Raw genomic sequence first — 25509 nt, forward strand, 5'->3', positions numbered from 1 at the left:
CTGCCTGGGCTGTGTCTCTGTCCTTGGCTTTGGCCCCAGAGCTTCCTGACTTCTACCGAAGCACAAGATGCATCCTGTGGGCAGATTGCCCTTATGTCTCACAGATTCCATGGATGGACTCTTAAAGATCCTGTCCACCTGCAGATATCTTTGAGTTTAATTAAATATCAGTCATTTCTGGGTAGCTAGGTGGCACAGTGGATAGCGTGCCAGGCATTGGGTCAGAAAGACTCATCTTCCTGGGTTCAAAGCCAGTCTCAGACACTTAGTAGCTGTGACTCTGAATGAGCCATTTAACCTTGTTTGCCTCAGTTTCCTCATCTGTTAAATGAGCTGTCAAGAAAATTACAAATGGGATCAGGAAGAGTCAGAGCCTACTTGAAATGATTGAACAAGTCAGATATTTCTATTTCCTTCCATTCCACAATTATTGGTTAAAAAACTACCTCACAAGCCATTTTTAATCTAGGATGTCTAACTGTCTTATCCTTTCCCATTATGTCTCCATAGGCAAGTACCTTGGCCTCCTTCAGGATTGGAGTCTTCACTTGCAGAATCATTCCCTCTTGGCCACATATCAGGTAGGAAGAAGAAGAGATGCTGTTCTTATAATAATAACCATTCAGGGTATATGGGGTGTCTAGGAAGGACTAGGACCTCTGGTGGGAGGGTTTCCTGAGCCCTTTTCAGGGCTGCTCATTCACCTTTGGGGTCCCCCTTTCACCCAATTCTCACCAGTGGCTCCAAGCTGTAGCATGTACAGCAGCCAAACCCCAGTAAAAGCATCTCAGCACATGGGCTAAGTCAGGTTGAGGGTAACCAATCTGCTTCAAACCCATCTGTGATTTAGGCAGTGTCTACCCAAGCATGTGAAGACTTCCCTCAGTGGAATGGGCAGATGAGAACATTTTGTTCCAAGGCCATGAAGGCAGTGCAGTTGGCCATCCAACCTCTACCTGAAGACTTCCAAAGTATAGGATGGACATCTTAATGCCCATAAAAGTGGCTCATTCCATTTCCAGATGGCTCTAATTGTTAGGAAGTTCTTCCTGGAGGTCTGGGTCCATGGACCCAGGATTGTGGTCCTTCTCTTTTACCACATAATGTCCCCAGGCAACTGAGGCAAAGAAAAGAGCCTTGGATTTAGAGTCCAAGATGTATCTTTGAATCCCAAATTTGCCACTAATAAGGATACTATTCCTTTAGCCTTGGTTCCTTCAAGTATGAGATGAAAATATTTATACCTACACTGTCTACCTTAAAAGACAGTGTGAGGAGTGTGGCTAAGTGGCTCAATGGATTGAGAGCCGGGCCTAGAGATGGGAAGTCCTGAGTTCAAATCTAGTCTCAGACTTTCCTAACTGTGTGACCCTGGGAAAGTCACTTAACCCCTATTGTCTAGCCTTTACTACTCTTGTGCTTAAATCCAATATACAGTATTAATTCTAAGAGAGAAGGTAAGGGTTGTAAAGTCATAAAAAAAGAATAAGGCCAAGTCAGAAGATGCAGGTTCAAAGCCCAGCACTGTCACCTACTGCCTATGTGACCTTAGTTAAATCAGAGCTTCTAGAGCTCCCAAAGCTATAAAATGAAATTTACTGCTGAGAGCACTTCTAGTTCTAGATTGAGTTGATAACCTGATTTTGAAGCCTACCTCTGTTACTTGTAGTATGTATGACCTTAGACAAGTCACTCATCATTTCTGGGATTCATATTCCTCCTTGGTAGAATAGGAGGTAGGACTAGATGATCTCTAAGATTCTACCCTGCTCAGAATCTCATCAAATTAGCTAGTGTATATCATGGCTTTGTAAATGGTAAAAATCAGGGTTGTTGACTGAATATATTATTTTAGTGGTCGCCAGGATTTTTAAATTCAATCCCAATAAAATGCTAGTCAGTTTGGGATTTTTATGGTGGTTTAATTACAATAGTAGGAAGAAATTAAGAAGAAGAAAGAGAGGAAAGGGTACAAGATTTCTCTGGCCTAGTTTAAGTCAAGGGAAGTTCGGAGGCCTCAGCCAAGGGGCCTTCTCAGAAGATTAAATCTAGTTCGGCTTCCAGCCACAAGGTTTCCTCTGAGATGAGGGGCTTCCTTGGAGGATAGTGCTTTAGGAGGTCAAGGAAAGGAGGAATCTGCTGCCTTACCACTCACCAAGGTCACTCAGGGAAGATGCCTCACCTAAACCATTCTACAGAACCAAAACACCACCACAAGAGCCCAACATTGCTGAGAGAGACAGACAGACAGACAGAGAGAGAGAGAGAGAGAGAGAGAGAGAGAGAGAGAGAGAGAGAGAGAGAGAGAGAGAGAGAGGAAGTGACTCGAAATATATAGACCGTTCTTTACATCACTTCCTGCATCTCACATGTACCAATGGTAGCTTAAGCTTGACTTAGGACAGCCCAGGGGGTCTGTCAGTTGTTTCTGATTTGTCACTTGCTAGCACATGTCTGTCAGAGGCCATCCTTCTAAATACTTAATCCCTAAGTAGGGGTGTATACATTCTTGGTTGCTAGAATTCTAAAGACCAAGCAGGGTGGAGTAAAACTAAAATTCACAGCTTAAAAACAAACCGTGAAATACCATATAAATGCTGGCTATTATTAGAAGTATAAATCATACTCCTTTAATGTTGCTTCAAATGAGGATTGCCACTAAAATTCCTGGTTCCCATCTCTTCCTTTCTCCAAGGGAATCTTTGTCTTCCATAGTGGAAGGGTCCTAAAGGACCCTTTTCAGACTTCTCTTAAGTCATGAAAAAAGGGGGGACATTTCCCCCCTTTACATCTTCCTTCTCCCAAGAGCCCAGGGCCTCATTTTGCCGTGGGAGGCAGCCAGCTGGCAGACAGGGACTGCAGCCCACAGAAGGATCTCAGGAGACTTGCTTGCCAAGAAAGGCAGAGCTGCAGCTGGGAGCTTCCGAGTTCTGTCTTTCTTGGAGATGACAGCTGAGGTTCATGATCCTGGGATAGTTGAGTCTAACTATCTGAAACCCATCATGCATGCTGAGGGAGAAGTGGGTGGGCCTTGGAGGTTTGAGCCAAAGCAAAATTTGGAGAAGGGCTGAGAGAAGAAGGGGAAGGGTCTGGCCCTTGAATTGCCCACTTCAAGGAGCCATGAGAAAATTCAACAGCTACTAGTCACTTCCCACACCAACTTCTTTTAATGAATAAGGAAAAGAACTAAAGGAAATTTCAGAACCCAAACTTGTGGATGGGAAGAAGGATTTGTATAGAACCAATTATGTGCCAGATATTGGGCTGAGCACTTTTGCAAATAATATTTCATTTGGTCCTACCTTCAACCCTAAAAAACAATGTAAAATTAAAAATAGATTTTAATATTATCTTGTTAAACCTTAATCAAATGAGATTCAATATATACTCTCTTTTTATTTTAAATCTTACCTTATGTTTTAGAATTGATACTTAATTATCAATTCCAAGGCAAAAGAGCACTAAGGGCTGGGCATTGGGGGTTAAGTGACTTGCCTAGGGTCACACACCTAGGAAGTATCCAAGGCCAGATATGAACCCATCTTGCCTGGTTCTCTATTCATTGAGCCACTTAGCTGCCTCTACTATTCCCTTTCAAGGCTCCTTACTTTTATACATTGCACCCACCGTCCACATCCCCAGAGAAACTTGTCTAAAGGTCAAGCTTTTATCTTAAAATAACCTCCACCTTTGTAACTCATCCATCATCCATTTTCCTGAGAAACTTGAATAACCAAAAAGGTTAAATCTGATCCTTTTAAACTACTGGAGCAACTCCCATCACTCAGCAATCTTTGTCTTGTTTGCTTGATTTTTTTCGTCTTTGACTTTATCTTGATTCAAATCACATATTTTGGTTGTGATGAAGGGGGTTTCAGAAGGAAAAGTCCAAAGGATGTATGCTTAATTCTGACTGTATCGCCAATAGCCAATCAGAAGAAAACACCCGTGTTACTTGAGATTTTGCTCCATCATCTTGCAATGATTATAAAGACCCTTCTGGTCCTCACTCAATGCCATTGGTTATTGAGAGGCCAAAGACCCAATTAATTAGACTGCTAGTCTAACTAATGAACTGGTCTTGCTCAAAAGTTTGTCTCTCAGTTTACCTTAATTTTCAAACACTAACAGTGGGTGCGATGGTGATTCCTGTTTTATGATTGGGGAAGCCAAAACAAACCGAGGTTAAGCCACTTGGCCATAGTCACACAGCTAGAGAGGATCTAAGACTACCCTGGAACTCTGGTCCATCCAAGTAAACACCAGAAGCATCACAATTCTTTCCCCCTGCTTACCACTGGACTGGAGGAGTCGACGTGCTTCCTAGAATAATTAGAAGTGGTGTGTCTAGCCCCTTCCTCAGTAATAAGCTTGTTCAAAATATAACTCTCTGGTTGCTGCCTCTTCAAGCCTATAATTAGCTCCTTGTGTGTGGGTAGAGGTTTGGGTGAATTTCTTTCGCTGTTCAGCATCAACATGCCACTATACGCCAGAGCGAGGTGGCTAAAATTGCAGAGTCTACCACTTGCCCCAGTTAGGGTCGCCATTCATGTCAAGAAAAGATTCTGACTCTTCATAATGATGGACTTGATATTTTTCCATTTAATTTCCAAGAAATTGGCCACTTATACTATCTCTCAATGCATCAGGCAAGGAATAGAAGGTAATAAGCTCTTAAATCTCTCCCCTCCAGCTGCCACTCCTTTGCATGATCAAAGCATGACCTTAGAAACTATACCAAGATGAGGCCCACAAGCTACTGGGAAATAATGGACATGGATGCCCTAGTGGTGGACAGAATGCAGACGGAAGCAGACCATGTACAGATAGTGCAGATTACTCCTCATATCTCCAGGTTGGATGCATGTTTTTCGAGCTATCTTGATAAAGCTCCCTTTCCTTATATCTAAGGAACAGGGTGGCACTGAGAGACCAGTGATAAGCGGATACCTACCTTCTCCTAATCCTTGCTCATCTACTTCAAAGCTGCATCTTGAGCTGTGTCAGTAAGGAGCTAAAACAAGATGAATAAGGAGATAGGGAGAGAATATCTTTCCTTTGAAGATAAATCACCAGACTCAGATAAACTGTAAACACCACAGGGTATGGAATGAGGGAAGGAAGGAAGGAAGGAAGGAAGGAAGGAAGGAAGGAAGGAAGGAAGGAAGGAAGGAAGGAAGGAAGGAAGGAAGGAAGGAAGGAAGGAAGGAAGGAAGGAAGGAAGGAAAGAAGGAAGGAAGGAAGGAAGGAAAGAAAAGGAAGGAAGGAAGAAAGGAAGGAAGGAAGAGAAGACACAGAGAGAAGGATAGAAGGGAGAGACAGAGGGAGAGAGAGAGAAAGGAATGGAGGGAATGAAAGAAGGAAGGAAACAAAAATTTATTAAACATATATTATATTCCAGACACTATGCTAAGCAGTTTGGGGTTGTGTGTGTGTGTTTTTTTTTTCAAACTCTTGCTAAGTATCAGTTCCAAGGCAGAAGAGCTGTAAAAGCTAAGCAATGGGAGATGAGTGACTTGCCTAGGGTCATATAGCTAGAAAGTGTTTAGGGTCAGATTTGAACCCAAAATCTCCTTTCTCCATACTGGCTCTCTAGTCACAGAGTCATCTTGGTGTCTCCGTAGGCTCTTTACAAAGAAATGTCTTATCTGATCTTCATGATAATAATAATACTGATAGCTATCATTTATATAGCACTTACTGTGTGCCAGGCACTGTCTAAGTGCTTCATAAATAGTAGGTGCTATTATTTCCCCTATTTTACAGTTGAGAAAATGGAGGCAAACAAGTAAAATGACTGGCCCAGAGTCACACAGCTAATGCTTGAGGTTGCATGTGAGCTCAGGTTTTCTGGATCCCAAGCCCAGGGCTCTATCCACTTCACCACCATATTCCTCATCATGAATGCTCATCATCATCAATAACTATTGGAATGTCATGAGAGATCTCCTCAGCAGGAGAAAGTATCCTAAAAATGAGGAGTTCTTCAAGTATGCCTAATTAAAAAGTGACAGCCCCCCCCACCCCCCACCCCCGAAACCTGGGATCAGAGAGGTGGTTGTGGCTTTTGATTTGTGACCTGTGGCTTCAGCTCTAGCCATGAAAAGGAACAAAAGAAAAGTACTGGCTAAAGCCAAGGTTTACCAGTGTCTTTGTGATTAAGCTGAAAAAGACTGAAATGTGCATTCTGCAAGCCCCCAGCTATTTCTCTCACTTCTGAGATACTAAACAAGCTCTCTAGCCAAGAAGAAGCCAGCCCTGGCTTTCCCCCAGTCTCCTCCTGTTCTACCTCCCCAGGGTACTTCACTTAAGGGAGACAGACAGCATCCTTGACTTTCTTTCAAGGCTCACCAGTCAGTACAGAGTAATTGAGATGTTCACACAATGAGGACCACAACCTTTCCTCCATCACCCTTAGCGTTTCAAGGTTGACTTGCATCCTAGGTCTTGGGAGTCTTCTTTTTAATGATTTGCAGCTGGCCCTGGCTGGCCCCCAAGAAGTTTTCTCCCTCTCATGGTTTGATTCAACCATGACACACGAGAGAGGGAAAGACCTAGAGGAAAGGCTGGCGGACAACAGGTGGAGCATTTAGCCTCGCCCTCTGTCCAGGCTCTCTTGAAAGAAATGTGCTAATGAGGCTGTTTCTTGGTGCCAGGGGTGACTCAGTGGTCAATATAGACAGAGTTTAATGTCAATCTCTTCTCAGACTCCATTCAACGGAGGTGCAGCTCCTCCTGCTGGAGGTTTCCCATTTCAATTCAATCCAATCTCGCAAATATTGATAATAGACCTACTATGGTCTATCTATTATAACAGACATTGTAATTGTCATTGGGGAGGCAAAAATAAATTGATAAACAGTCCTTGATCTTAAGAAACTATCATATATTAGCAAAGACAGATACGTAAACAAATAAGAATTTGAGATGGGAGAAAGCATTAATTACCAAGAGCATCAATAGGGATGGATAATTCACTAGCATCCAGGAAAACCTTGGTTAGAAGAGAAAATTCAAATTCAGCTCCCAGAAATTATTATTATGGTCATTATTACTTCTCAAGCAGGTTCAAACAAGACGAGGCAGGTCACCCTGCCCCCAGGGGGTAATTGCATTTCCCTTAGAAGACTTCTTAATAATTAGATGTGTTCAAAATTAGAATGGCCTATCTTTGTAAGGATAATGAGTCCCCTGTCACTGGAGGGATTCAGACTGAAGCTGGATGACTACTATTGTTGCAAAGATTTGTTGAACTTAGGGTTAACTTTCTGGGCAATTGGGTCCCTTTCCATCGAAGATCCAAAGAATCTGTGCTTCCAAAAGGCATACCTGGAGCTGACCCAGGTTCCCACAATACCCTCAGATCTTCCTCTTGTGACCTAATCCTGAGAGACCCAAGGGTCCCTCCCCATATGACTTCATGCCAGACCTGTGGGCTAATTAGGTGTGCCTATTCCCTCTCTTGATGGCACAGAGTCACTGAGAAGTAAATTAAAATTCAATGCTAGGAGTTGCACACTTCCCAGGCAGCTATAGACAGTTACTCTTGTTGTGAACGTGCTTTGCTCTCCCTTCTCCACCAAGTCCTTCAACCAAAGCCCCCTTTGCTGCACAGGGGAATAATTCCTTGTAAATTTTACTAGCTAACTTCCTACTCTGTGGCTGGTGATTTCCATCACTGAGAGTTAGAGAATGAGAAGAGAACCATTTAGAAGGGCTCCCCTCCTCCTGGCTCCTTCAAGAGAGAAGAGATATAGCAGGGTCAAGGGAAAACCAAGTTTCTCACTAGATAATGGCAAGAAAGGACAAAGTTGACTCGTGAATTGCTCTATTGCAGAACAGAGGCCAGAAGTCATAAGCTAAGGTGATGGAGAATGGCTTCTGGGGTCCAAGGAGGCAATTAGGAAGCCAGAGTTTTAAAAAACCCAACCCCAGTCCATTTCTCTTCTGCTCTTTTCTCTAATCATTAATGAAAGAGAATGTGGTCTGGCAGAGAGTAAGTAATTTTATGACATGTCCGTTTCCTTCACAAAAATTCCATTTGCTCCTTATTACAACCCTGGAAGGGAGGCAGGACAGACTGAGCACCTTCAGTGAGGTCACAGGAATCCTGTATGCTGGGAGTCGGACTCAATAGTTTTGTCTTTTACTCAATGTATATGTGATGATACTGAAATCATACAAGATGCCAGGAGATAACAATGAACATTAATGTTGCTTATAGACACTAGATCACGAAGAGCAAAGACATAAATATTACAAACTCAGTTGAATAAAAGCCTTGCTAATCTCATTATGTAAACTGCTTTTCATTTATAGAAAATTGTCATGCATTGAGTAACAATTATGCCAATCATTAATAATGAGGTTTTAGTTTATTATAATACTAGGCTCTGTTCATGTGTATCCGGTCTTTTGCTGTTCTAAAAGCATGGCCATCTAATCACAACTTTTAACAGTTTAAGGAAACATTTTCCCCAATTCTACATTTCTAATCCTTTTTTAAAATCTTATTCCAAAGCCGACCCTAACCCACCCGTTTGGATGACTTGTCTCAAACTCAGCATGACTGAAATGGAACCCTTTATCTTCTACTTTTAACAAAGGCAAATCCAACAGGAATTGATTGCATTTCCACAAATGGCTGGCCCAGATATAAATCACTAATGAAAAAAAGTTCTTACAATTTCATTTCACACGAGACTATGTAGTGATAGCATAGGTGATTACATCACAAGAGAAAGCAGGAGAACTTTGGGGAGAAGAGGAAGAGCTGGCGTATAGAGCCGGAGCAAGAACTATTTAAGACTTCAAGATGGGAATCCAGGAATCCAGGAGTTCCAGCATGTTCCTGAGGCCCCATGAAGAAATTGGAGAAGATATCCAAAGTGCAATAAATTATAGGGACCAGTAGATGGAGATCCAGGCACCACATAGGTTGAGTTAGCCAGTCCTCAGGTTCAACATCTGTAGGATGGGATGGAGGTAGGGAGATGCACCAAATGACTTCTGAGATGTCCTCTACCACTCACAATCTATGATCTTATGAATGATAATTTCAGGACATAGCTCTGACCTTTGCCATTCTTCACACCATCATCTAACTAAGCATTTTCACTGGCTGTCCCACATAACAGAAATGTTATCTCTGTTTACCTTTGCCTTTTAGTTCCTCTAGTTTTCTTTAAGATGCAATTCAAATCTCATGTTGTTCAGTCCCATTTCTAGGTCTATGTTCATTTAATCCAAATGTCTCTCTCTCCTTTTTTCCTTCCATTTCTTTCTTTTTTTTTAGCATATAAATGATTTATTTAATAACAGCTCCAATGGCCTTCTAGATCATTTTCAATCTTTATTCTTTTTTTGGACTAAGTGATTTATCATAAAATATTTACATCAGAACATAGTACTACATTTCCAAAAGTGGGGAAAAATCATAACTTGAAAATATATTAGAGACAAATGGAGGAAAATAAACCTAACTCAAAACCTTAACTGTGAATGGATCAAGCAACCTAATAAAATAAAAGTGACAAAATAGATAAGGAAACAGAGCTCTTCAATCTGTTGCCTCTGAGAGACACATTTTTAAACAGATATATACAAAATAAAATGGGAAGTGAGGAAAAACTTACTGTGTATCAAATAAATCCCCCAAAATGTAGGAGTTGCAAGCATGCTATCTGACAGAGCAAAATCAACTACTGAAAAAAATAAAGACTTAAACAAGGAAACTAGATTATGCTGAAAGGAACTACACATACACACATAATAAACCCAGATACTCTACATGCTTTAGCATCCAACTTCATAAAGGAAACATTTTGTTGTCCAATTGTTTTAGCTTGTCTGGCTCTTTGTGACCCCATTTGGAGTTTTCTTGGCAGAGATAATAGAGTGACTTGCTATTTCCTTCTCCAGCTCATTTTATAGGTGAGAAAACTGAGGCAAACAGGATTAAGTGCCTTGCCCAGGATCATGAAGTGTCTAATTTGAACTCAAATGTTCCTGACTTCAGGTCCAAGAGAGGAAACATTAACTGAGCTATAAAAAGACATATATAGTAACAGGTGACATCATAATCCCTCTATGAATTTTGGATAAGTCTAATAGAAAGATAAAAGAGAAAATATGGAACCAAACAAATTGTTAGAGATACTAGAATTGAAAGACTTATAGTGTCTTCTAAATGGGACTGCAAAAGAATATGCATATTTTCCCCATGGAACTTTTACAAAAATTTACCACATATTTGCAAGAAAAAATATTGCAAACAAATGTAAAAAGGCAGAAATACTTGATACATTCTTTACAGACAACAATACAATAAAAATAGTCATTTGTTCAGGGATCACAAACAAAAAGATACAGACCCAACTGGAGACATAACAATAAAATTCTAAATAATTATTAAGTCAAAGAATGTTGTGGAAATAATTAATAATCATGTCAAATTCTGGGATTCAGCTAAAGCAATCCTCAATGGAAAAATCATATCTCTACAAACATATGTTAACAAAATGGAAAAAAGAGATAATAAACAAAATATTAGTGTTTAAAATTAGAAAACAAACCAAAAAATCTAAAATAAACCAAATTATATTAAAATTAGAAGAAAAATACATATTGGAAGTAAAAATTATAGAAATGAAAAAGAAAGCTAAAAATTGGTTCTTTGATAATAAATTGATAAACCTTTAATCTGATTAAAAAAAGGAGGGCAGAAAATCAATCAATAAAATATAAGCAAGGCAAAAATAAAAACAAAACTAGAAAATAAAAACAATCTAGGCATATTATGTACAGTTATATACTTTTGAGAACACACAAAAAAGACTATGTTCTAAAATATAAAATACCCAAAGTATCAGAAGACTAAATAGGAATCTTAAATAACTAAGGCTCAGAAATAGGAAAAGAACTAGCTGTGAAGAACTTGGCGAAGCATAAGTATTGTTACTACTAAATAAGACTTTGTCTCCTAGAAACCTTATATTTCTCCTATTAAAAATTATTCTATTAACCATAAAATTAAAATGTATTTATTATAAAATGTATTTATTTAACTGTCTTAGAATCAATTGATTCTAAGGGCTAAGCAATTGGGATCAAGTGATTTGCTGAGGATCATGTGTCTGAGGTCAGATTTAAACTCAGATCCTTTCAACTCCAGACTCCAGACCTGTGCAACCTAGCTGCCCTCAATCACTTTATTTTTTAGATATCATGGTCATTCATGGTCTCTCAACCAATATATAATTAGTGACTACCAGCTGGATATATCCCAATACTAGCTGTGCAACCTTGGGCAATCCATTTAACTTCCCTGCCCGTATTGCTTCATCTCTTTTTAAAATAAGGGCTTTGGATTAGATGGACCATGAGTTCCTGTCTAGCTCCATTGGGCTGGCTGCCATATCCCTTTTATCCCCCACCCCCCATCTCTATTTCCACCTGTCAGATCAGTCTTCTCTCTCTTGGGCTGCCACCAACTTCATTTGAGGAGCTCAGCTTCTCATCCCTAGTTCATGCAGACTTGGAGCCTTAAGAAGCCTATTGGTTCCCCTTTTGTGCCCCCTGCCTTGACCTCTCCCCAAATAGCTGGTGGCATATCAGAGGCATATAGAGAAAGCAGACAGGTCAGCTAGTATTTGCAAAATACATATACACATAAAGTATACCCAAAGTCTTAAGCTTTCATAGGTTAAAACTGCACTGAGATGTTTGGGATAGCTTTTGTATGTATGTATGTATGTATGTATATATATATATATATATATATATATATATATATATATATATATTTATTTATTTATTTATATAGATTTATTTATTTATATTTAAATATATACACACAATTGTAGAAATAATTGTTATATATGATAAGAAAATATTTTATATATACACATATAAAATATTTTCTATACACATATATAAAATATTTTTCTATATTATATAATAATTATTTCTATAATTGCATATAACATATGCATAATATATATGGTTGTGTGCCTTAGGCATATGCACATATAATACATATTATGTATTAAATTTAAATGATATAAAATTATATGTACTCTGAATTTGAATACTAATTTTACATACATGGATATAATATCTCTTAAAGGATGGCAAATTCTCTTTAAGTCCTTTCTGTCCTTAACCACACACATGCCAAATGGCAACTGCCTTCTTGGGCTCAATAAGAGTCATGTTGTCAGTCTCCCCAACCTGGGGCCATTCTGCAACCCCTAAATAGTCGTACCCCTTTCTTCACTAAGCCAATTTTGCATGGAGTTGAGCCCGATAACATCTTTCCAGTGGTAATAACTAAAGGCAATTCCTTTAGGCATCTTAAATTCTTGGCTCCCATCTGCCTGCCCCAGGAAACGATAAACTAGAGGGAGCTTCATTTATGAGGTGTGATGCTGCAATTAAAGCTCTCATTTCTTCTGTTTCCTTCTCTTTAAGCCTGATACACCACAGGCACAAATGCCGAAGATAGAAGATGATTCCCATTTCTGCCTGTTTTCCTGTAAACACATCCTAAAAACCAGTAGAGAATCACCAGTCATTTGTCCCTGGATGCATTTATCGACTTATGAAAGGGAGAAGGGACCTCAGACAGCCAGCTCTGCCAGGGCTTCTTTTGTTTTCTGACAGGGGCCATAAAACGTGTCAGCCGGGAGATTCAGAAACTTTCATTAACTTCTGTGTTGCAGCATCTCTCCCCCCTCCCCACCTTTTAAAGGAAGGACGCTGTGGTCAAGGGAAAAGAGATTCTGAGTCATCTTGAGTCAGTCCTTCAGGACATGCTTTCATTAGGGTGAAGAGAGAGACGGTCTGCTGTTATCTGTGTCAGGGCTTACCGTGACCCTGGATTGTTCTGCCGACACAAGCCCTAACTGTGATTGGAGGAGAATCCCTTCCACTGGGCACCCAAGATGACTCGCAAGTCTGAAATCCAGGGGAGCCAGCCTGGCCCCCATCTGTTCTGCCAGCACAAGTGTGATTGGAGAAGATTCCAGGGTCCATCCAGGAAGATTCCTGGGGATCCATCTGTCTCCTAACACATCTTCTAACTGTGATTGGAGGAGAAACGCTGCTACTGCCTACCCAGGAAGACTCGCAAGTCAAAAATCCAGGGGATCCAGCCTGGCCCCCCATCTCTAAAATGGAGAACTATGGGAATGCCTGCCGGGAGGACACTATACAGATCCAAGGGTGGTGATTTGGGGTCTGTGGACTTTGGTTTTTTAGAAACATCGTTGGATTAAATTTCAATACAGCTGGTTTCCTTTGTAATCCTTTATGTTCCATTTAATGCACTGAGATTCTGAGGAGGAGTCTAGAGCTTCATCCCACTTCCCAAGGGCTCCGTTTTATGTATACATGTGAATATACATATATAGGCAATGCACATACGTTAGATACATCATATAGACACAAACATATATATGTATACACACACACACACACACACACACACACACACACATTTGTTGAGAATTCCTAGGATAAGGAATCTGTGAATGAAGAAAAAACCAGAGTCATAGACCCGTCAGTCAGTAACCAGCATTTATTTTGTGTCTACGCCAGTGCTAAGCGCTGGGTTTCAAAGACAACAATAAAACAATCCCTGCCCTCAAGGAGCTTATACTCTGTAGGAGGAGGACGACATGCACGCCAGGTACTTAGAGTGCAAGGAAATACACTTTGCTCAAATACAAGACCCGTCACACATCCAGGGACCTTTAGATAGCCAAGGGTGATGCTCCATTTCATGAGAGTAGGTTGGAGATGAGATTTTGAATCCTGACCCGCCATTTTATCTCTAACTCTTTTCCATTAGAATAACAATTCGACAAATACAGCAACATGCATTAAAGGCCTTCCACAAGCAGAACCCTTTGCCAGGAGCTGGAGATTACAAAGACAGAAAGGGAACACTCCCTGTCCAACAGGAGCCTACCTTCCCATGGGGAGACCAACAGACTCCAAGATATGTAAACTGGTTGTTTGGATTGTCCTTTGTACAGAATCTCCAACTGTAGTTGGTCAAGATATATAAATACGGCAAGCACAAAACCATTTCAGGATGAGGTTGGGGCATTAGCAACGAGAGTGGGCATCAAGGGGTGGGGAATTAGTAAGGGCATTATTAAACCAAGCCATGAATAAAGCTAGAGATTTTAAGAGGTAGAGGTGAGGAAGGAGGGCATTTCAGGCAAAGAGAAGATCCTGGAAAAAGGTGTAGAGGTGGAAGATTATATGCCAAGTTGAGAGAAAAGTTGGTAAGATGGTTTGGCTAGAATCAAGAGCACCTGAAAGGGAATTATATATGAAATAAGTCTGGAAAGATAAATTGGAACCATAAGTCATATATGCAAGCAGTCTTTGAAATCTTTGAAGGGACAAAAAAATAGAGAAATCATTCATCTATAAAGTAATAAACTTGTTTAAATCTTATCTGGTTTTGAAAAGAAGTAGCACTTCATGGAATATTTTAAGAAAACTTTAATGGAAATATATTCTAAGAGGTTCTATCTTAATTTGATGACTACAAGTTTTTCTAAACTCTAACATATATAATGATAGATTCAGAGCTGAGCTGAAAGGGACCTGATGGGACATCTAGTCCAACATCCTCCTTTTATGGGGAGTTTAAATGCCAGGCTATGGAGTGTATATTTTATCCAAGAGGTGACAGGGAACCTCTGAACATTTCTGAGCAAAGGGGTGAATTATCCATATTAATTTGGTAGCTGTTTTGACATTGGATTGGAGAAGATGCAGTAAGTTGAATACAGTCCAAGTGAGTCCAAGGGAAAGTAGATAAAGAGCTGAACTAGGGCAATGGCTGAATGGAGAGGAGATGGATGCAAGAGATGTAACAGAGGTAGAAGAGACAAACTTGGCCACTGATTGACTGGACATAAGGGATGGGGAGAAGGAGGAGTGGAGGGTGACCCCGAAGCTGCAGACCTCAGAGCCTGAAGGACAGCGGCATTTTCAACAAAAATAAAGAAGTCTGGAGAAAGAATGAGTTTGGAAATGAAGGCGGAGGAAGGGCAAGAGTGTACCTCTATATCCTGACAACTTCCCCAAACTGGAAAGCATAAACTTAATGTCAGTGAATCCTGCAGAGGAGCTAAGGGCACCATCATCCCAATGGGCACATCTTCTAGATGTGATTTCTAGAACTGGAACCAGAAAGAACAACTAGAACAGAACTTTAGAACAGGAAGGAATGGTAGAGATCATTTAGCTCAAACCACTTGTTCTATAGGAAACTAAGGTTAAGACAGATGAAGTAACTTGTCCATGACCACAAACCCAATTAATAGCAGAGAAAGCACAGGGATACCAATATCTTGAATTCCGATCCAGAATCCTTTTACTATCCCATGCAGATTCCTTCCCCCACCAGGAAGAGTTAAAAAACACTCTTTTTCACAGCCTGTTTGGAAAACAGTACCTAGTGGGGTACTCCGACCTTAATTGTACCATGTTGGCCATGTAACACACCCAAACTGAGAGAAGAGACAAAAGTATTTTTTGCTAGCTCAAGAAATAATGACTCCACTTGAAAAAAGGGAAGACAAAGATAGTATCCCCAGTTATTGATCCACCCTCCATAACACAGTCCATCTTGCGTATTGGGCTAACCCTGGGAATTTGTCTCCCATTTGGTTGACACCAGATTTTAACCATCACTTAAAGATGATTCTGGAGCCCAGAATCTTCCCTTGGTGTTTTAAGTTGTTCTTCAAAGTAGATGAGCTGGTCCACCTCAAAACAGTCACTGGCCCGTGGCACCACTTTCTCCAGGGACTCCCTGATCTCGTCTTCACTGGCATCCTGCCTCCTGGCCTTCTTGAGGTAGCTGTAGACAGTCTCAAATACTTCTAAGCCCAACTTCTGAATGGCTGATCTGCATAAATTAGAGAGAAAATTGACACTCAGTGCATTCCTCTAAGAGAGGGCAAGCTCTTTAGGAACAAGAGCCATGGCTTCCCCTCTCTGTATCCCCAGTTCCTGCTAGAGAGCCAAGCATTTTTTCTGCCAGACCTTGTGGTTTCATCAGGATTTAGAGAGCCACCAATGTTGGTGAGAAAATTCCTTTTACGAAGATCAGCTGCTGCTTCAGCAAATCCTATGAAAGGGATTTGAGGCGCTAAAAGGTCACATGACTTTTTCAAGATCACATGTCCAGAGATAGCATGGGAGCCTGGGAATTCCTAAATCAAAGACCAGGTGTCTACACACAGCACCACGTTGTCTTACACCCAGTAGGTACCTGATCAGTATCTGTCGAGTTCAACTGAATGTGGAAATGCTTTTGTTAACATTCATCTTTAGGGTGGCCGCCGATGGCGGTTCTGGTGGATCCTGTGGAGCGAATCTAATACTTATGCTAAGCATGAATGATGGACTTAGTGATGTTGACATTGGTGGTACTGATGGCCACACTCCTCCTTAGAGCTAGTATGTGTTTATATATATATATATATATATATATATATATTGTAAAATAATGGGTCAGTGATAAATTGGGTCAAAAATTGGACCAAAAAATAGTCAAGAGGAGAAAAACTACGTTTTGTGTATATTTTGCCAAGTAAGCAGTTTCAGGACAAAACACATCAGAACAATTTCCTTCTTCATTAGTACGGTGGTAAAGAAACTCATCAACTTTGAAATCTCTCTTGAACTCAAGCTCCACTCTTCTCTCATTCTAGTGGGGAAGGGACCTCAAATTTTCATTTGCTTTTGAAAACAATTTTTAATTCTATTTTTCCCAATTACCCATAGATACAATTAAAAAGACAAACCCTTACCTTCTGTCTTATAATCACTACTGTGTATTGGCTCTAAGGCAGAAGAGTGGTAAGGGCTAGGCAGTAGGGGGTTAAGTGGCTTGCCCAGGGTCACACAGCTAGGAAATGTCTGAAGAACCCAGGACCTCCCATCTCTAGGTTTAGCTTTCAAGCCACTGAGGCACCTAGCTGTCCTCTACAATTTTTAATAATTGTTTTCTGCTAGGTATTTCTCTGGTCCAAGAATATCCAGATTTTATTGGGCAAATGCACTCTATTCCCCATATGCCCAATTGGTACAAGTGCACGAATGGGCACTGACACCTACACAGACACTCATATATAAGTATACATATCATACAAACATGACAACACACGCATACACATATAACATACATGCATACACACATGGCACACACCCACACATAAATACACACTCCTCCACCTCTCCTTCTAAAAGAGGGGACCCTGGGCAGCTGTCTCTGCCCATCCTGCCCAGCTGGAGTCCTGGATTTCTGTGAATTTCATCATCCTGCCAGATCACATCAACCTTCAAGTGGGCCTCCTCAGTGCCTGCTGGCCCTGGGACCCCTCCAGTTCCCCTGGGTGGGAGAGGGTGGACAGTGGACATTTCCTCCCAGAATCTCCATGGAAGGAGGGCATGCTGGACCGCCGCCTCTTCATTTCCCACCCAGCTGTATTCCTCTCCCCAAACAGCTCTTCAGCTTCTTTTTTTAAGGTAGCCTCTTCCCCCAATTTTTTATGTATTTTAATGTATCCTCCTTCCCCAACAGATTCTAAGCTTGATGTTTACTGACTAACTGATCTCTCTCCCCATGATCCGCTGCTGTACAGAGAAACCCTTAGTTATCTGAGCATTGGAGCCTCATCTACATGGTTGGGGAAGACCCAGGATGTGGGTAAAATGTTTTGTCCTGCAATGCTACAGTTTCTTATTAGCTCCACTGCACAAAGACAGGTCAGCCATGTCCCAAACACGTTCATTGGAAGAAAAAGAAAAAATGATGGATGTCATAGAATTGCCTTGAAAATGTTCCAGTGTGAATTTATTCTGACACTTAGAAAACAAGCTGCAATCTTCTTGCCAGTGATGCCTTCAGATATTTATGGAATTTGTAAATAGAAAAACTCTATTTAAGGGGAACTTGGTGGTGTTATCTAACATCGAGAAGACATTGAGAGCTCTTAAGCCCGTCCCCAACAGAAGAGAAGTGGCTTCTGCTTCAGAAGCAGGGAAAACAGGACATTTTTTTTCAAGTGCTTTCAAAGTCTGTAAAAAACTGATCAGGGTACATTGGCTCTTTTCAGCCTCAGAGCAGGTCAAGGAGGTAAGTACTCTTGATACTAGCATCTCCATTTTACAGAATGGGAAACCAAGGCTCAGAGAGGTCAAACTGTGTCAGAGTTAGGGCTCAATTCCAGATCTCCTGGCCTCCAAGTCCATCACTTTAACCACTAGGCTATTCTATCAATGGCAGCTAGGTGATACAGAACATAGAACACTGGTTCTAGAGGGAGGAAGTCATGAATTCAAACCCTCCCTTAGACACAAGCTGTATGACCCTGGGTACTTCTATCTGAACTTTTATCTGCCTCAGTTTCCTAGACTGCAAACTAGGAATAATAATAGCACTCACCTCCCAAGGTCATTGTGAGGATCAAATGAGGTAACAAATTTAAAGCTCTCCATAAACCTTACAATGTGATAGAAATGCTAATTAGCTCGTTATCTCTCTGTAAGTAGGGAAAATAAGATAAAATGATATATTCCAATATGCAAATGGATCTATGATCTCACTGATTCTGGAGGTGTCTCCAGTGAGTCAAGATGCATCCTCTAGTAATGTCTGCCCATACTATGTGATCCTCCACCCACACTGTCCTAAAAGTTCCTCATATGGATTCCACCCAATGTTCTGGATACATTTCTCATTTTTCTCCCAACATCTCAACATCTGGATGGCCACTTGATATCCTTTGCTCTTTTCATATAATGGTTCATCTTCCCTTCCTCGTATACCATTCCTTGGATGACATCCTTCATTCCTGCTGTTTTTTTTTTTTTAATTTAGAGTCTCCTCCTAGATTACATATGGTAGCTTGCTCATGCCCACCATTTACCTTTCTGCTGCCCTCAGTGGGATACTCCCCATTTTTTCTTTGGAGTCTTTGGCATTCCATGGTTTGTTGTCACATAGCAACACCAATAAAAATGTTAAATGGCTATAACAAAAGCCCTCAGGAAGAAAAATCACTTGGATCAGAGAATATTGACATAAATATCTTTTCTATTGATTTCTTCTGACTGATAATCAACCAAAGCAGCCATTCTGCTCAAGAGAGTCTTCTCAGTGGTCAGAGATAGAGGCATGGCTCTACCTTATGTATCCCAAATTCTAATAAATTAAAATGGAGCCCCTAGTTTTTGTCCAATCACTTGGGGCAGCATGGCACAGTTGATAAGAGTAGTGGACATGGCTCAGGAAGAAATGGGTTCCAATGTCATCTCTGACACTGTAAGCTATGTGACTTTAGGCAAGTTACTCAATCTCTCTGGGTCCCAGTTTTCCCATTTGTAAAATGGGGTTAAATAGTTTTTATTCTCTTCCTCACAGGGTTAGTTGTAAGACTTAAATGAAATAACATGTTTGGAAACCTTAATGTGCCACAAGGAATCTTCGCTGTTATGACTATTATGATTATTCTATTCCCCCCCACCCCCATCCCTGATCTATCAGTCTTAAAAACCCTCCAGTCCACCCCTTCCTCATGCCATCCCACAAATACGGGCGTTTCTTGACTTGTACGCAATGCAAACATATTGATTTAGGGCATTTGTTCCATGTTTACAGATGGGTTTATTTTTATCCCGTCCTCTTAATTCCTGAGCCTTGTCACTGGTACTAATGTCCCTCTGGGCTAGTCTAATGCCACAAGGAGGTGTATACCAACAATCCTTCTTTAATCCACCTTTCCCAATTCCAGAGATAATGAGGATGGAACAAAAAAGGTCATGTTTGTAATGGATATATTATATATAATCAGGGAATGATCCAAGAACTTCCATGTTCAAATGCTAAAAATATAGATAATAAGAGAGTTTGGAGCCTGTGTAGGAGGCAAACAAGTCCTTATGGAAAGAAATCGTTTTCTAGACAATCAACAGCTCTACAGCCCACCTTCCATAATTCAAAAGCTAAGCCAGGCCCTGCACGTGGATTTAAGATTTGATTTAAAAAATAAAGTCGTTGCCTTTATGGGCAGAATGTGGTAAAAGGACAGCCAGGGAGAGGAAACTCCAACTTGGGGTTCATTAAATTTCCTTCTCTTTAGTCTCTTCCCCGACATGGAATGAGCAACAGATCAGAAATCAGATTCCACTTACTATCTGAGTGACCTTGGGCAAGTAATTCAACCTCTAAGTGCCTCTGTTTCCTCATCTGTAAAATGGGAAAGCTAGAGCCTTCCAGCTCTAAACTGATGGTAGTAGGATCCATGATCTTATGGGGATCCAATCATTCTATGGCTGATAAAATAATAGCAATAATAATGCTTCATATTGGAAACTCCCCTCCACTCCTTTATTTGTGATTGGTTCTCTTCCCTACATATGATATAAATGTATACATAAGTATATAAAAGGCTTTGGCCTTTATACCATACAAATAGAATAGCTAATCTGTTTTCATAACCTACTATTCATAAAGTGGTTAGTGTTCACAGATAGTTGACATATATTATTGCTCTTGGGGTCCTGTTTCTGCCACTTCCAAGCAAGGCAGATTTGGGTAAATCGCTTTCCCTCATTTTCAGCTCCTTCATCTGTAGACCAGATGATACCTAATCCAATTAGCACCCTTCTCTTAATTAATATTACCTACCAATAACATTAATAGATAGTGAAGTGGCACAGTGGATAAAATGCCAGGACTGGAGTCAGGAAGACTCATCTTTCTGAGTTCAAATCTGGTTTCAGACACTTACTGGCTATGTGACCCTGGGTGAGTCACTTAACCCTGTTTGCCTCAGTTTCCCCTTCTTGAAAATTGAGAAGGAAATGACAAATCATTTCAGTATCTTTACCAAGAAAACTCCAAATGGAGTCACAAAGAGTAGGACATGACTGAAATAACTGAACAACGAAAATGTATCTGTATGCTGACCCATCATTCAAATGGCTGGTCCTTGAGAGCAGGGATTTGTTTTATTTCTCCTATTCATATGAATGCCTAGTAGCTAGTACGTTGTCTGGAAAAATATATACACTAAACAAAGGCTTACCAATGAAAGGACAGGGCCCAGTGATTTGAAGCAATGAACAGTAGTGAACAGGCTACTCAGGAAAGAATAGGAGCTGCATGCAAGGAAAAACTTCCTAAGAGAACTATCCAAAAAAGAAAAAGAGATCCATTCCTTCCCATTAGACTCCTCTGTTTTGGTTATGTTATGGAGATATTTTTTTAATAAATGAAGATTTTGGAAGGGAGAACAGCAGCCGTCTAGTTCAAACCTTCCACCAAGAAATCCCCATGGGGTGTTTGGGAAGCCCTTCCTGCGTGCCAGGCTCCAAGTGCTGGCGAGACAAATACAAGCAAGCACTCTCGTTCCTTCCCCCAAGGAGAACTGGAAAAGGGAGAGGCAGATGCTTCCTTGGTTATGGTTTGGAGCAGCGTGAGCAAGATGAAGAGAAAGCTTGCTGATTAGAGCCCACGGTGGTTCTGTGGATGGCCCAAGGTTCCCTGTGGGGATGATGGCCAGAGTGGAGACAGCATGACTTGGAGCTAGTGGCCTGCATTTGACAAGTGGTCCTCCCGCCTCTGAAGACCTCTAATGGGGCAGGGAGGAGGGACTATTACAGTCTCTATAGGCAGCCCATTTAACTTCTAGACAGCTCTAATTGTTAGGAAGTTTTCCTGACAGCAAGCTTAGACTTCTCTTTTCTACTTCTATCTATCATTTCGGATTCTTCTGGGGCCAAAAAGTACAAACTGAAATCTTCCTCTACCTGATGGTTCTACAAATACTCCGACAGTTATTTGGTTCCCTTATTTCCTCGGAGTCTTTCTTCCAGGCTAGATGTACCCCCTCCTTCAAACGATCCCCAGATGGCCCTCCTCCGTCTCTCTTCAACTGGGGTGCTCAGAAATGGCCACGACACTGCAGAGATCTGAAGGGGGGGTAGCACGGCGCCATCCCCTCCCTATTCCAGAGGCAGAGCCCCAGTGCCCTGTGGCATCCCATTACGGACACACAGGCAGCTTACATTCCCCTAAAACCTCAAGACCTTTCTCTCAGAACACCCCTCTAGGCACGCCTCCCCCATTTGATAAGGTCCTGGCAGTAGCTCCTTTCTCACTCAGATTCTATGCATCTCCAAGGAGAGAAGAGGGGGTGCAGCAAGGGAGAGCTTGGAGAGCACCGCACAGACTGCCACCCCTGGGGGGGCTCAGTCCCAGGTGAAGCCTCAAAGTAAGAGGGCCCTCCCGGCCCTCAGTTCCCCTGTGGGTGTTGCCAGCTGCACTCATGTTGCTCAACAGATTGTCCCTGTCTGTCGTGTAAAGTTAAATACGGCAGGACGTTTTTTAGCATCGTGCTTCAAAACAATATTTAGCCGCATGGCGACAATTAAAATGTAACCCTTTCCTTTCCCAGAGAAAACAACGAGAAATGTGCATGGATGGACAGAGCAGGCTTCTTCCGGTCCTGTTCAGGTGGGTCATTCATTTGCAGTGGGTAAGAAACACCCGACACCAAGGTAAAAGCCCAGCCGGAACAGGGTCACGCTCCTCGCTCCCCTACCCCCCGCCCGGCTTCCTCCGTCCTCTCGTCCTCCCTGGCGGCTGCCAGACGCGAGTCTGAAGGAGAAAGACCCGCGACGATGGGGGACAAAGAGCCACCGTCTGGCTCCCCCCAGCAGTCAGGACCCGGACAGCCCGTTGGGTCCTGGAGCAAGGCATGCACATACTGACCCTGTGCCCAGACATGGCCAAAACGGACACGCCGAGAACTTAGAACACGCTGCAGACATTTCTCCTTCCCTCTCTGTATTGCACTCTGTGTATACAACACGTGTGTGTGCATAATGCATATATGTTGTCTCACCCATACATTTACTCATATATATGTATAAAACCAACCAATCAGCAAGCGGCACACATTTACCGAGTGTACGTTAAGAAATGCGGATAGGAAGCTCTGGGCCGACTTGCCCCATACTCGAGTGGGGAAAGCGACGGGAAGGGAAGTCGGCCGGCACCCTCGGGCGGGATACCGCGGGCGGTGGGGTAGACGGCCTCAAGTCAGAGATGAAGGAGGCCATCCCAGGGGAAGGGGGGCAGCCCGGGCAAAGCGATGGGGAAGGGGCGCTGCCCCACGTGGGAGCCCTTTGGCTGGGCCGTAGAGAGCACAGAGGGCCATAAAGGGCCGCCGGTGAAGCACTCTGCATGGCAAACAGAGGTCTCTCCTCCGGCCCCCATCTGGAGGACGGATTGGAGCGGAGGGAGATGGGAGGCCACTGAGTCCTTTTCCTTTTCTTCATATTAAATCAAAATGGGGGCAGTTATGTGGATTGAAGAAATCAGCAGGAATTCCTTGTCCTTGGCCCTCTGACAACCCTGACTGGAAACTGAGAATGCTCCTATTCTTCTGGTACCAACGACGTCTCCCACCACCTGTTTCTCCCCCATCCCTTTGTGACTCAAATAGTAGCCACCCCTCCCTACCCCAACCTCCATTTCTCTCATCTTCATCCCGTTCAACTCTGCCCTATCCATGCCCTTTTCTTTCCACATGAAGCTCTTCCAATTCCTCTCAGCTACTATTGCACTTTCTCCCAAACTACTTTGTACTTAATTTCCCTCTTTCTCTGTTGCCATTTCTGTCTTGGTCTCTCTGTCTCTGTCTCTCTTTGTGTCTCTCTCTCTTCGTGTCTCTCTTTTCCTCCCTCCCCTGTCTCTCTCTCCCCCTCCTTCTCCCTCACTCCATCTCCCTGTCTCTCTCTCTTTATATTCATGTTTATCCTGTATATGTACACATAATATACGTGTGTATGTACGTTATGTGTGTGTGTATATATATATATATATATATATATATATATATATATATATATATATATCATTTGAGAGAGGGGCTAGTTCATTCTTTTTCCTTTTGCACACAGCAAATAGGTACTTAAAAATGTGGATTGAGTGATTGAAATGGACAACTGGCTAATAGAAGCCCTGGAAAAAAGAGACAGTATTTATTTAGCATTAAAAGATGATAAGACAAAAACACACACAGCCCAGGAAAATAGGAACCAGTCTCTTTAGCAGGAGCATCAGAAAATCTTCCTTATCTGCAGGATGGTCACATTGAATTTTTATCCCATTTAGGCTAAATTAAAACTAAAATCAAAATCAGAAGGATCATTTTCCCCATGGCTCCTTACTAAATGCACAAGACCTTTGCTTCATAAACCCTTTGATACCCACAGACATCCTGGCAAGACAAAGCCTTGCGAAGCCTTAAAAGTAACTGAGTTAAGCCTAACAGAGGGAGAAGACAGGATCTGGGCATGAGAAGAGAAATAAGCCTTGAGAAAGACGGTGGAGGAAAATAAAATCAATATCATTATTTTCCAGGAGGCTTCGTTAACTGACTCAAATGAATTTGTGAAACAATAATCAAAGATGGCACCTGTTTCATAAAGGAGGTGATGCTCGGCAGGGAATGGTAAGTGAATACACCTACCTGCCTTTGGGCACTGAAGACAAAAGGAAGGAAACAAGCATTTATTAAGCACCTCCTATGTGCTAGGCATTTAAAAATATTATTTTATTTGATCTTTATAACAACCTGGGAAGGGAGGTATTATTATTATTATCCTACTTTTACAGATGAAGAAACTAAGGTAAATAGAGTTTAAGGGACTAGCTAAGAGTTGCACAGCTAATAAGTGTCCAAGATGGGATTTGAATTCAGATCTTCCATTTTTAAAAATCTTTACCTTCTTTCTTAGAATTGATAGTAAGAATGAGTTCCAAGTTAGATTAGTAGGAGGGTCTAGGGAATTGGAGTTAAGTGACTTGCCCAGGGTCACACAATTAGAAAGTGTCTGAGGTCAAATTTGAACCCAGGACCGCCTAACTCAAGGCCTGGCTCTCTATCCACTGGGCCCCTTAGCTACACCAAATTGAGGTCTTTCTGACTTCCCGCCAAGTGCTCTACCAGCCCAATGCTAACTGGCTGCCTAGAAGAGATGTTGCTCTACCTGGGACCAATCTTGTTTCCCGGCTGATCCTGTGAAGACAGTGGCCTTGCCCTGTGGCTTAGTTCTTGATACTGGTGGTCAGAGGCTAGTCTACCTTGTAAGTGAATAAATATGGTATTTTTTTAAACTGCAAGATGGTGCTTCCCAAAATAACTGGGGAATGAAGCCAAACTCAAGAGGAAACAATCTCTCAAGAAATATAACAAAGGCACAATGTATCTTCCCTTAAAGATCAGAGTTCTTCCCACTCACCCCCATCTCCAATAGACAGATTGACTTTATCTGACTATATCACAGGCAGGCTGTCTACTGCAGTGGTTAGCACAGAGGATTGGAGTCAGAGGATCTGAGTTTGAACTCTAACTCTGCTACATTACCTCTGTGGCCCTGGGAAAACTAAATCACTCTTCCAGG

General features: G+C 41.7%; 1 protein-coding gene across 13 annotated transcripts in view; it reads right to left on the reverse strand.

Moving 5' to 3' along the window:
- The window catches only part of NEK11 (NIMA related kinase 11), a 388343-nt gene that overhangs the window by 78458 nt on the left and 284376 nt on the right, over positions 1-25509 (reverse strand). For 12 of the 13 annotated variants that reach the window (XM_056800246.1, XM_056800248.1, XM_007505104.3 and 9 more), the window contains one exon: positions 13565-15934. The exons of the other annotated variant lie outside the window; for it this stretch is intronic. In XM_056800246.1, the coding sequence (XP_056656224.1) occupies positions 15718-15934 (217 nt within the window). In that variant the 3' untranslated portion in view covers positions 13565-15717. Of the gene's footprint in view, positions 1-13564; positions 15935-25509 lie in introns of those variants that run through there. 13 annotated transcript variants of the gene reach the window in all.

Source organism: Monodelphis domestica, chromosome 5 (assembly GCF_027887165.1).
Source record: "Monodelphis domestica isolate mMonDom1 chromosome 5, mMonDom1.pri, whole genome shotgun sequence".
Lineage (NCBI taxonomy): Eukaryota > Metazoa > Chordata > Mammalia > Didelphimorphia > Didelphidae > Monodelphis > Monodelphis domestica.